The sequence below is a fragment of the Palaemon carinicauda genome, chromosome 1 (genome assembly GCF_036898095.1).
Source record: "Palaemon carinicauda isolate YSFRI2023 chromosome 1, ASM3689809v2, whole genome shotgun sequence".
Lineage (NCBI taxonomy): Eukaryota > Metazoa > Arthropoda > Malacostraca > Decapoda > Palaemonidae > Palaemon > Palaemon carinicauda.
The window spans coordinates 72,098,103-72,111,016 of record NC_090725.1 but is presented as its reverse complement, the minus strand read 5'-3'; the positions used below and the strand labels follow the sequence as shown (position 1 = coordinate 72,111,016).

The 12,914-nt window shown below is 51.2% G+C and overlaps 1 protein-coding gene across 1 annotated transcript in view; it reads left to right on the top strand.

Annotated features, from left to right (window-relative positions):
- LOC137648877 (uncharacterized) overlaps window positions 1-12,914 on the top strand; it is a 139,317-nt gene that overhangs the window by 18,080 nt on the left and 108,323 nt on the right. The window contains exon 2 of the mRNA XM_068382053.1: window positions 1,715-1,908. Within this exon, the coding sequence (XP_068238154.1) occupies window positions 1,834-1,908 (75 nt within the window). The 5' untranslated portion in view covers window positions 1,715-1,833. The remainder of the gene's footprint in view (window positions 1-1,714; window positions 1,909-12,914) is intronic.

The window sequence follows — 12,914 nt, the reverse complement described above, 5'->3', positions numbered from 1 at the left end:
CTGGCCTTTCGAGCCAAAGTCCAGACCATGTTGGAGAAGGTTGCTCTCCAAGAGGTCTTCGACGGATCTCTAGGCTTCTTCAGTCAACTCTTTCTTGTGAAAAATGCGTCTGGAGGCTGGAAACCAGTCTTCGATCTCTCAGCCTTGAAGAGGTTTGTCAGACAAATCATGTTCAAGATTGAGACAGCGGACACGGTCAGACAGGTGAAAAGACCGCTGGACTTCATGTGTACACTGGATCTCGAGGACGCAAACTTCCAGATCCCAGTCCATCCGTTTTCCAGGAAGTGTTTAAGGATCATGTTCTACCAGAAACAATACCAGTTCAAGGTTCTGTGTATCGGTCTTTCCACGGAACCTCGGGTTTTTGCGGGAGAGTTCGCCCTAGTGTCATCTTGGGCTCACAGAATCGGTATCCGTCTAAGATATCTGAACGACTGGCTAATTCTAGCAGATTTGGTGGCCACCCCTCTTTACCACTGAGACAAGCTTCTGGTGCTTTGCTAAGATTTAGGGATCATGGTAAACCTCTAGAAGTCACAACTGCTCCCCTCTCAAAGACTGGTATACAGCATAGGGGTATGATCATAGACACCAAACAGCACAAAGCATTTCCATCAGACAAAAAAATTAAGAGGTTGAGGAAGGTAGCAAGGCCCTTCCTCAGGTGAGAAGAGCTGGCTGCATCTCTTAGGCCACCTATCATCCCTGGCCCGTTTAGTACCCAATGGCCGCCTTAGGATAAGCTCACTCCAGTGGCACCTAAAGTCCCAGTGGAATCAGGCATCCGATACCCCGGGCACCCTAATTCATCTAGGGTTAGAGATACTGATAGACTTCAGATGGTAGGTGGCAGACGAGAACCTCCTCAAAGGGGTCGACCTTCTCGTCCCTCCCCCGGAATTGATGCTCTTTTCAGATGCATCAAAAGAAGGGTGGGGAGGGGGCCTATATGCTGAACCATATCATCTCTGGCCTTTGATCTAAATCAGAAGGGTACAAGCATATAAAATCTCTTAAAGATGCGGGCAGTCTTTCTTGCCCTGCAACAGTTCCTAGCGGGGCACTTTGTGGTCTTGATGAGTGACACCACCACGGTTGTAGCATACTTAAACAAGCAAGGCAGTACCTTTTCATAGTCCCTATGCCATTTACCAGTAGAGATACTCAGATGAGCGGGAGACAACTCGGTGTCCCTATTTGCTTGCTTCATTCCTGTCAAGAGGAATGTGATTGCAGACAAGCTGAGCAAAGCAACTTAGATAGTGGTCTTTGAATCATCCAGTATCCAACACAGTCCCAACATTGTGGGGTTCCCTGACTGTGAACCTGTTCGCGATGTCCCTGAACTTACAGGCTCCCGCTCTTTCAGGTACGCCAAAAGTGATATCCCCTATAAATAGCTCCAGGTTTGTATCATTCATAAAAATACAAATTAATTCCAAATTGATTACCTGGTATATTGAAAAGGAGGGTGATTGACTCTTCTAGTTTTCCTTCCCTTCCTCGGGGGGTTTGGGGTGGAACAGCCATGTTTATTATGTGGTGGGTCAGATGTCTGATGACTATTAGGTCTAAAAGTAAGCACACAAAAGGAATTATTAGTTACTGTTAGTTAATCTTTATTGAAATGATTGTTAGTTAAAGTTGTACTATAATTTTCTAGATAATAGATATATATCCTTGCTTATACCTCTGTATTTTCTTCATGCAGGCATACCACATAGTTTCAACATGATTCGTTTTTATGCTGTCTGATGGTTTGGCGCAGCATTCTATTTTGGTGTGTATGGTGTTGGTGATGATAGTATCCAAGTCAACAAGCGTGGTAGGATGCAGGAGGAGGGCTCCACGAAATTCCTGCTGCAGAAGAGTAATTCTCCCACATGCATTGCATTTAGTCCCAAGGTAAGTGTGTTTTATTCCTATAAGAATACAAATTTGTTCTCTAATAGGAGTATGGCTTCAGGAATGATGAACAGCTGTTAAAAATTTATCATATATAGTAGTACAATACAGTAGTTATAATTACAGACAAGTGGTGGGGAAGCCTTGACCACCTGTCAGTCTGCTAGATGCAAACCTTCTGGCCAAAGCTGAAACTAGCCATAAACTTTTTAACAAGGTTTAACAGCCTGCCGCTAGTTACGGGGTGATAGACCATACACCCCATTCACACACACACACGGTGATATGATGTCACTTTTGTGTTTGGCTTAGAATAATCTGGCTACAGTATTAGCTTTAATTCTTTCTCTTTTCAGGAGTTTTTGTTTGTTCCTACACTAAATACAAACCCTCATTCTTTACTGTAGGAGATATTCTAGCGCGAGCTAGAAAATACGGCAGAAAAACCTTAACAAGCTCGTTAACGACTGGACAGGTAATTACCCACCTGTCAGTGGTGGGGGACCGCCGGTCTATAGCTGCCATTTACCTTCAATCGAATTCTAGCCGTCGCAGTGGTAACACCTCTGCTCCTGCTTTATTTGCTGGCAGACTAGCCTTTCTTTCTTTTTTTTTTTTTTAGTTGTTCCGTAACCGAAATACAAACCACGCTATTTACAAAGGGTTATTACTTTTAGCGTAGCTGAAATGGCGAGCCATTAGAATTTAACGAGGGTGTATTACCCCCGCGCTAGTTAGCGGGGGGGGTAGGGGAGTGGTAGCTAGCTACCCCTCCTCCCCCTCACACACAGGTGAATACTCACTTTCACTTTTGGCTCGGACTGTGACAGACGTCTCTGTCTTGGTCCTCGCTTGGCAGCCATTGTCTGTTTTGTCTTTACTTAATCGCTTACTTTTCTTTTACTCAATATTTATGTAAACATGTTTTCATGTTTGTATATATATTTGAGTATAGAAATAAGTAAGTTTCCTTTTCAGATGTGTGTGTGTAGTGTACGATATCTACGTGGAGGCCTCGGCAGTTAGGCCACCACGGCCTAATTTTATGGGTTGCGATCGAGTTTGACTTCGGTCTTTCTCTCTCTCTCTCTCTTGAGGTCGTTCACCCTTTTACTATGTTTTACTACGCCCTTGTAGCTTCCTTCCCGTGTGGGTGGGGTTGCTACGCCGTACATTTTGTCCCAATTAGTTTATGAATCTAATTGTAGTTGTTAATTTTCAGCTTGTAGAACGATTCCTTTCGGGGTTTTCGTTTTTTCTTTAGTGTTCATTCATTTTTAAATTACATAATTACATAGTTACATAATTATAATTGTTATAATTCTGTTTTGGTTACAGCTCTCCTTCCGCGAGTGTAAGTGGTTGTGAGGGCACGTGCCTGTTGTGTAATTCTTGTTCCTTTTCCTCGGGATTCCTCTTCGGAGCCTTCCCGGGGGAATGAATGTGTACTAATATTATTTGTTTTATTTTTTTACAGTTACCGATCTAGTTCGTTTCTGTAATATAGCAACGGTGTGAGCTGTCTGGTTGAGTCCTGGGGATTCGGCTGTTGCTGCCTCCCCCCATGTATTGTCGTCAGGGGCGTGTCTCCTTCTACTGGTAGTACTCCCGTGTCGACGGACAGCTCTCCAGTTCATTTTAGAACAGTCAGGAGGCTTGCCTCCTTGGGCGGATAACTTTCCTTCCGAGGGAAGTTTTTTCCTGTCCAGGCTTGAGCTTTTCCTCTTTTGGGGGGTTCTTCTCTTGCCTTTTTTTCGTGCGACTATGCTCTTGGTGCTGAGCGGTCGCACCTGCAGTTTCGCTCAAGGGGCTGGGCAACTGCAGGAGCTCCTCTTCGGAGGATTGCTCCTTTTAGGTCACTGGCTGACCAGTCTCTTCCTCGAAGTGTTTCTCTTTCGTTCGCGAGAGAGTACACTCATAGAGACTCCTCTTCGGAGGTTTCTTCTGTTGCTGTTGCTGTTGGCCTCCCTCGCCGTAAGGCCCTCCGTCCGCCTCGTCGTAAGGGCCTCTCATCTCCCTATAAGGGTGCTTGAGGCGCCTTTTTGAATCTCCGTTTGCAGCCTACAACTTCTTTTTCTCGATCTTCCGTCTTGGTGCAGATGGACAGCAGTCTAATCTCGTCTTCCGACGGGCAACGGTCTTCCCGACGAACAACGGTCTTCCCGACGGACAGCGGTCTTCCGACGGACATCAGTCTCCCGGCGGACAACGATCCCTTCGGGGCAAAGGGTTGCCCCCACGGGGGTTCTTCCCTTGCGTGTCAGGGTTTCCCTGCGCGCCCTTCTGTTCGTCAGCGCTCTCCTGTTCGTCAGCGCTTTCAAGATGGTCTTCCCTGCGGTTCCTGTTACGTGCCCTGTGCGCCCACGTTCGCCCTCGCGATCTAGAACTTCGGTTCAGGTCGGGGTCAAGGACTCTTCTTCTTTGCGCAGGCTTCCACGCGTAGCCTTCTGCTCGTCAGCGATCATCAGCTCGTCAGCGATCATCAGCTCGCCAGCGATCGTCAGCTCGTCAGCGATCATCAGCTCGCCAGCGATCTCCGGATCGCCCACGTGTGTTACAGCTGGCACGCCAACGTTCTCCAACACTTATGAAGGAACATGGTTCGCCAGCTACTAGCTCAACTGCGGATGCTGATCGCCATCGCGCGACCCTCAACTGCAGATGCTGATCGCCATCGCGTGACCCTCAACTACGGATGCTGATCGCCATCGCGCGACCCTCAACTGCAGATGCTGATCGCCATCGCGTGACCCTCAACTGCGGATGTTGATCGCCATCGCGCGACCCTCAACTGCGGATGCTGATCGCCATCGCGCGACCCTCAACTGCGGATGCTGATCGCCATCGCGCGACCCTCAACTGCGGATGCTGATCGCCATCGCACCCTTTCACGCGATCATTCACCTGCGCATGCTGCTCGCCATCGCATAACCCTGAACGATTGCCCGCTTACGCATGCTGCTCCTCATCGCACCACCCTGAACGATCGCCCTCCTGCAGATGCTGATCACCATCGCACCCTTTCACGCGATCATTCACCTGCGCATGCTGCTCGCCATCGCACAACCCTGAACGATTGCCCGCTTACGCATGCTGCTCCTCATCGCACAACCCTGAACGATCGCCCTCTTGCGGATGCTGATCACCATCGCACCCTTTCACGCGATCATTCACCTGCGCATGCTGCTCGCCATCGCACAACCCTGAACGATTGCCCGCTTACGCATGCTGCTCCTCATCGCACAACCCTGAACGATCGCCCTCTTACGGATGCTGATCACCATCGCACCCTTTCACGCGATCATTCACCTGCGCATGCTGCTCGCCATCGCACAACCCTGAACGATTGCCCGCTTACGCATGCTGCTCCTCATCGCACAACCCTGAACGATCGCCCTCTTGCAGATGCTGATCACCATCGCACCCTATCACGCGATCATTCACCTACACATGCTGCTCGCCATCGCTTACCGCCAGCGATCTTCTTCACCTACGCGGCAGCACGATCCCTCGCCGTCACGCCCATTCGCCTGCGCGCCCGCGCGATCGCTCGCCTGCGCGCCCGCGCGATCGCTCGCCTGCGCGCCCGCGCGATCGCTCGCCTGCGCGCCCGCGCGATCGCTCGCCTGCGCGCCCGCGCGATCGCTCGCCTGCGCGCCCGCGCGATCGCTCGCCTGCGCGCCCTCGCGACCGCTCGCCTGCGCGCCCGCGCGACCACTCGCCTGTGCGCCCGCGCGACCATTCGCCCTTGCGCGACCGTTCGCCCTCGCGCGACCATAGTTCGCGGCGAATTCCACAGCCGGTGGTAGCAGCAGGGACGCGTGCTCCTAGGCGGCACTCGGGATCACCTCCATCCAAGCACAGGTTGGTAGTGCAGGACGAAGACAGGTCAGTACAGCATTCTTCCCACCTTCTTTTCAGGCAGGAACCGTCGTGTCCTCTCCAAAGGATCGCCCGATCCCTTTCACCTTAGCGAGGATTTCGGACTCTGTGTCCTTGGAGCAGCAGACATGGTTTGATCCGCTGGCACGGGCGTTAATGAGGGTTATGAAACCAGCACTCACCGGCCAGGGTAACAAACCAGCGGCTGTCTCTCCTACGCTGAAGAGAAAGAGAGGAGTGGACTTCGTGGTGACTTCCCCCAGGGCGAAGTTGGTTCCCAAGAGGTCGGTCTCGAGGGTCCCCTCTCCTGCACGAGTACTCTCTCCTTCTCCCGCCCTGGAAGGATTTTTGGCGGGGGGTCTTTCCGTCGAAGATTTCTCCATCGGACAAGGGGTGACTGCTTACCTCTTCCTCTGGGAGCTTACCAGGTTCTTTCCCTCCTCGGTTACGGCCCGAGGTTTGGTTCAAGGAAGCTACAGGAAGATCAAGGGTACTTTCCTCCTCTCGAGCTCAGGCACCTTGGCCTTTCGTCGTTAAGTATCTACTTGCGGACAAGCTCAATGTTGTACCATCTGGACGCACTGACTGAAGGCTTCCTTCGGGTGTCTCATCTGTGGAGGTCAACGACCTCAGACACCCTTCCATCCTTGAGAAGAGTTTTGTCTTTGCCCAAGGACAGAGACTTAAACATCTGCTGTGCGGAGTAAATCGACTTCCGGTTTCACTCCTCCAAGGCGCTTTCTTCCAGACTCTGCAGGGCTCCAGCTCCCTTTTCTTTCAACCACGTCGGCCTAAGTTATCGGCTACGACAACTGGGACAAGGTGTCCAATTTGCAGTTTCCTCCTGTCAGGAACAGATGGCACGGGAGACTCCCCCGGGGGGGCATAGTCCTAAAAGGAGTTCACGAACTCTAGGATTGCAGGTTTTTTCGCTGGGAGGATGCTTAAGGTTACTCATCCGAATGACAGCTTCCCGATGCCCATTCCCGCACAATCTCTGTGAGTAGCCAAGGATATCGCGCCTGCCGTCTCTGTCAGCGAATTCAGTGTCTCTGAACCTCTATGCCATAGCATCAGCAGAGTTGCCCGGTTGGGCAGAATGATCCATACCTTAGGCGAAGGTCTTCCTTAGGATCATCGACGGCTTCACCCCCTGCCCCCTCAGTCGATCCTTTCTTGTAAGGAAGGATCTGAGAGGGGATGTCCATAGTCGACCTCTCAGCCCTGATCAAGTTTGTCGAACAAACTTCGGCCAGCGTAGACCAGCAGAATCGATCAGACTGGTAACGAGGCGACAGGACTCCTTTAACCCTGGATCGGAAGGACGGGTACTTTCAGTTTCCATTCCATCCATCTTCCAGGGTGCTCGTCGAATTCAGCCTAAACTGCAAGTATTCCTGCTTATGATGCAGTGTGGCTATCCCGCCGTGGCATAGCAGGTTTGTTTCCCCAGAGAACTCTCCCTGCCTTCCTCTTGGCCGCTCAGGTGCAGACTTCCGCCTCCTCTGCTGTTTGGAGGGCTGGTCAACTCCGGTAGGCTCGGGTTTCGACCTTCTTCAGCGCCGGGAAAAGCTTCCGAATGCTGACCATGAGTGTGGGCTCATGGTATTTTCCTTGGAGCCTTCTCTTCCTCTGCCTCAACATCTGGAGTATCTGGCCATGATATTGAGTCAACCGCCTTACCACGTTGGAAACCCCGCTTCTCGTCCGTCCAGCGAGGTTAAGCAACGTCGGTACTTGGATGGGTGACCACCTGGGGACGCCAGATTCTGTTACCACATCCTCCGGGCCTTCCTTTCGGTTGACTGTGGCAAGACTGAGGAGAGTCGCAGTACCTGTTCTCAGTCAAGCAGAGTTTTCAGCCCTACCTTGGAACGTTTCCTAGTTCTTCTTTCCTCATTGACCCGTTTATAGTCCGAACGGTCGCCTCAGGATAAGTTCCATGTGGGGCGATCCAAGTTCCGGTGGCTTCAGGCAATGTTTAACCGGACTCCCTGGCCCTATGGGACCAGCGGAACTATTAAACCTGCAATGGGTGTTGACCTATGGAGCCTCTTGATGGTAGTGGATATTCTCGTCCTTTCCCCACATTCTTGATGCGGTTCTCGGACTCGTCAAAGGAAAGGGGGGGGGGCATGTTCCGGTCCAGGCCTATGGTCAAGACCTGAAGGATACCTCTCCATCATTCAGGCAGGCTTAAGGGCCTTAGTCTGGCCCCTCTTCAGATCCTACCGCTCCTGCCAAGTCGCCCCGTTGCGTGTCGACTTCATGCTAACCAGCAGGGGACGCATTTTCACACCTTCACATCTTGCAGTAGAGATACCGGGATGATTGAGATTCTCTCAATTCCACCATCGGCTCTCTCATTCCAGGCAGGGGAATGTTTCTCTCAGACTATCCGAGCAGAGCCTCATAGAGAGAGTGTACCTAGGGGTCTTTGACCTTGGGTAACCAGCAAGTGCTGGTCTGGGGGACCTGATCGCGACAGCTTGGAACCTCAAGCTTCCGCTAGTTTTCCCCCCAGTCTCAGACCCCGAGACTCTGGCAAGATGCATTCCGGTGATGGTGGGACAACTTCGACGCCTGCGTCTTCCCTCCTTTTTGTCTGCGGACAATGGGTCTCAACAAAACCAGGTTGTCTGTCAACCTTTCAATGGGAGAGCTCCACTGGGACTATGCGCAGAACGGTTTCTGGACCCTCTGCTTCCCCTGACGGAACTCCCGGGAGAGCTTCTCCCACGGCGCAGACTACTCAAGCAACCACACTGCGACATCTCTCCTGAACCGGGGCGTCGCTTCGGCTTCATGCCTGGAGACACTACGCCTCCTCCTCTAGAAGAGACAACCCGCTACAGTCGCGGTACGGAGGTCGCGTCATCTGCGATAGTCATCCACAGGGGTCTCCCAGGCAAAGTGAAGAGTCTAAGGTGGTTGGTGCCGTGGGAGATATACCTCTTCCCGTGAGGCCTCTTCTCCAGCAATAACGGTCTTATTGCCTTTCGGCGGGAGGAAACTCCTTTCCGCTCTTGGCAATGAAGCCTGTCGCTCAGCCTTTCCCTGACCTTCAGGCTTAAAGGAATAACTTTTTCCTGCCCGCTGGATCTATCCTCGCTCATGCGAAGCTACGATCGTCCCTGCCCTAGTCGGAGGAAGACCTCCAACTTGGAGCATGGCTCGGACTTTTAGTCCTTTAAGAGATCTTCTCAAGACCCTTTTACGACAGGCCTCGGATAGTATTCCGCCTTGGGTCTTCTGCTCACTCTGGCCACGGCCAGTGTGTAAGCAATCTTCTTGGTCTCTTACTACTCCCCCCTTTCTAAGGAAGAGGGGAAGGCAACATTCAGGCTCGCTCCTGAGTTGTTGGCTAGACTCAGAATCTGAGGGTCCCGACCCTTCGGTCCGATTCATTCAAGATTTTGAGTCTCCATTCTGTGTCTGATGTCCCAAGACCTTCTCTTTCTTGCCAGTACAGGAATCGAGAGGTTAGCGCTGGGAACAGCTGCAGTTTGGCCTCAGTTGCAGCCGATTTGGGAACACAAGGAGGACATGGGGGGAGAGTCACCAGTATACCTCTTCAGCCCGGACTCAAGGACATTCATCTCGACCTGTCTTCAGACCCTCCCCCGTCACGTCGCCCTACAGCACGATGTTGGATACATCGCAACGTCCCTCGCCTTCGAGTAATACTACTCTGTGACGCAGGTGCTACAAGCTGGAGTCTGGAAGCGTCTGATGACCTTCGCAGCCCGCTTCCTGCAGGGCGTGACCCACAGGAGTCTCGATACGTTTTCTATCGCTCTGTGGTGGCTACACAACAGCTGGTCTAACCTCAGGCTCCTTTTTGGACAGGTAGCAGAAGGTTGAGGGCATTGTTATCAGGTTTTAGTCTGCATGAACGAAAGAAGTATGTCTGGCCCTTACTTCTTTCTTCATCATCCCCTCTACGGGGAAGCAGCATCCTGGTCTCTGCATAGCTGACCTCGAACCTCTGCAGGTAAACCATGCTTCCTTGTGTTCCGAGTATTGAGTCAATACTGTCGCGTCCCCCATACCCTGACGAGGTGGTATTGGGAACGTCCTAACCCAGAGTTCCTTCTGGAACTCCAGGTCAACTGCCTAAGACGGGTCACACTTCTTCCTTCACACACAAGCTTACGTAGGCCACATGGTTCCTTGCGGTGCAAGGAACTTGTGAGGTGCAGGGACTCCTTTTCTCGAGTGCGACTCACTCGGATTCTGAGTCCCCGGGTAAAGCCAAAGCCAGTATGGCTGGGGACTTTCCACCCTTCCTAAGGGATAAGTCACCCTTTGTAAATAGCGTGGTTTGTATTTCGGTTACGGAACAAATGACAAATTCGAAGATAATTTGTATTTTTCCTAACCATACAAACCTTAGCTATTTACACATATTTGCCCGCCAGCCCTGTCCCCCAAGACAAGTCCTACCTCTAAGTGAAAGTGAGTATTCACCTGTGTGTGAGGGGGAGGAGGGGTAGCTAGCTACCACTCCCCTACCCCCCCCGCTAACTAGCGCGGGGGTAATACACCCTCGTTAAATTCTAATGGCTCGCCATTTCAGCTACGCTAAAAGTAATAACCCTTTGTAAATAGCTAAGGTTTGTATGGTTAGGAAAAATACAAATTATCTTCGAATTTGTCATTTTTGATTAATCCTTTTTCTTTTTCTTTGTAGATGATGCCCTCTATTTGAGGAAGTGTTCACGACGCCTTTATGTCACCGCTGGATGTGGATCCTCTTTCCCTATGCCCCGTTACGGAGGTCATGGGTGTTCTGCTACCCTGCGGAGGATGGGTTCCCCTGCCAAGTATGTAGAAGAGGTCTTCACATTACCTTCTTCTCCTTCCCCTCCACTTCATTGTCTTCCCCTCTTCGGAGGCTAGGAGGGAGAGATAGAGAAGAGGAAAGGAGAGATCGCACTCCATTGCCCAGTAGTTCTCTCCGGAATCACAGGCGACATAGGAGGAGACATAATCGTTCTTGCTCTTCCTTGCCTTCTGTCTCTTCACGAGATGTCTTGCCGTTAGTCTAAGCACTCTCGTCACAAACTTAAGAGCGCTTCCTTCTTACCCTAACCCTAACATAGGGCATCAAAAGCGTATGCGCCAACATGCGCATACGCTCCAACAAGAGCATAGCTCCGTCTCGTGCCATGCGCTCACCTGCGCACAAAGTCCTGCGCGCCACCAATCTTTTGCGCAATGGCACTCTCCTGCGCCTGCACGTGCGCATACGCGCCCAACACCATCCTACGCGACAGGTAAAACCTGCGCGTCAACTTTCTACTGTTAGAAGGTGTTCTGACAAGGCAGCCATGCTGCCTTCTCCCGCAGCGCCAGTGCTTACCAACGCGCTAGCGCTTTGCAACACGCCAACACTTACCGGCGCACCAGCCTTCTCCCGCATCCGCAAGGATATGCGGGCACGCCCGCGCGTCCATATGATTCCGTTGTGGGGAATTTTCTCCTGCGCGCTCGCTCCTTACTGTTGGCACAGACGTGCGAGATAACTCTCCCACACGCCCGTGTACGCCTTCACCTAGATATTCTCACCGAAGAGACAGGCGAAATAGGAAGAGACGTTATCATTCTCGATCTTTCTCGCCTTCTGTCTCTCACCGAGACATCTTGCCCCCACTTGAGATTAGACCATCTCCTTGAGACGTGTCTTACGTTCGCTGAAGGGTCTGCCCTATGTGCCCTTAAGGGCCTCAGACCCTCTCTGAACCTTAAGACCGTCTTCCTCGTACCTCTGTCCTCCGCTAAAAGGGTCGGTGAGCTACATGGTCTCTTTTGCCACCCATTCTAAGAGAAGGAGTGGGGGGGGGGGGGCGAGTGTCTCGCAACTTCGTACCGGGCTTTGTGGCTAGACTCACAATCCTTCATCTACTGATGGCAGATTTCGAGAATATCCACTCTCAATAGGTAACCCAGGATGCAGTCCAGTCGTTGCTATGCCCAGTCAGGGCGTCAAAGAAACATCCGAGGCGCACCTGACTTTTCAGACCTCGTCTCCGTCATCTCTTCCATGTTCCAACAGTGTAAAGAAGAGAATCTCTCGCAACACCATCTCTTTCTGACCTAAGAAAGTTATTGCGAGGTCTTTTCACGGAGACCCAGAGGCAGCACAACCCAGAGCCCATCAAGTTAGGGGAGTGGCTGCCTCTCTGGCGTTTAAGAGTTTTTTCTCAGTCTCCCAAGTCTTAAGTGTTGGGGTCTGGAAACGCCAATCTACATTCACTGCTCACTATTAGAGCAACGTGACACATAGGTCTCTAGACACCCTTTTTATAGGGCCTATTGTGACAGGTCAACAGATGCTGTTACGACCTTACGCCCTTTCAGGGGACAGTAACCATTGGTTGAGGATTCTGGGTTACACTAGGTTTTAAGAAGGACATCCTTCGATCTTCTTCGTCTCCTTCTCCCCCACATCTGGGGATCCTAGCCTGTATCCAGTTTCAGCTGGACTCGCCAATGGAAATAAGGTACGATACTCATCTGATTCCTCTAACAGAGTATAAGTTATACTCGTGGTCACGAGGTTTCCCCTTGGCAAGGTCGGGGGAATCCTAAGTTGGAAGGGGTCCGAGTCAAATGTTCCTGACCCACTTTATCCTGAAACATTTGTTTCCATGAAGTTGCAAACCTTCAGTCGTACTGAGATTCTGGGGATCTACAAAGAAAGAAGATATCGGAAGATTGTTGCTTCAAAAGAGTCTAGTCTGAGGACTATCTTCCCTATAGATAGGGAACTCCTTGGCCACCCTGGCCTCAAGACTAAGTCTCCTATAGTAAAGAATGAGGGTTTGTATTTAGTGTAGGAACAAATGACAAACTTATAACAGGGTTTGTATTTTTCCTAACATACAAACCCGAATTCTTTACACAAATCTTCCCTCCATCACCGCCCCATAGGATAGTCCTAACTAGAATCCGATTGAGGGTAAACAGCAGCTACCGACCGGCGGTCCCCACCACTGACAGATGGGTAATTACCTGTCCGGTCGTTAACGACCTTGTTAAGGTTTTTCTGTCGTATTTTCCAGCTCGCGCTAGAATATCTCCTATAGTAAAGAATTCGGGTTTGTATGTTAGGAAAAATA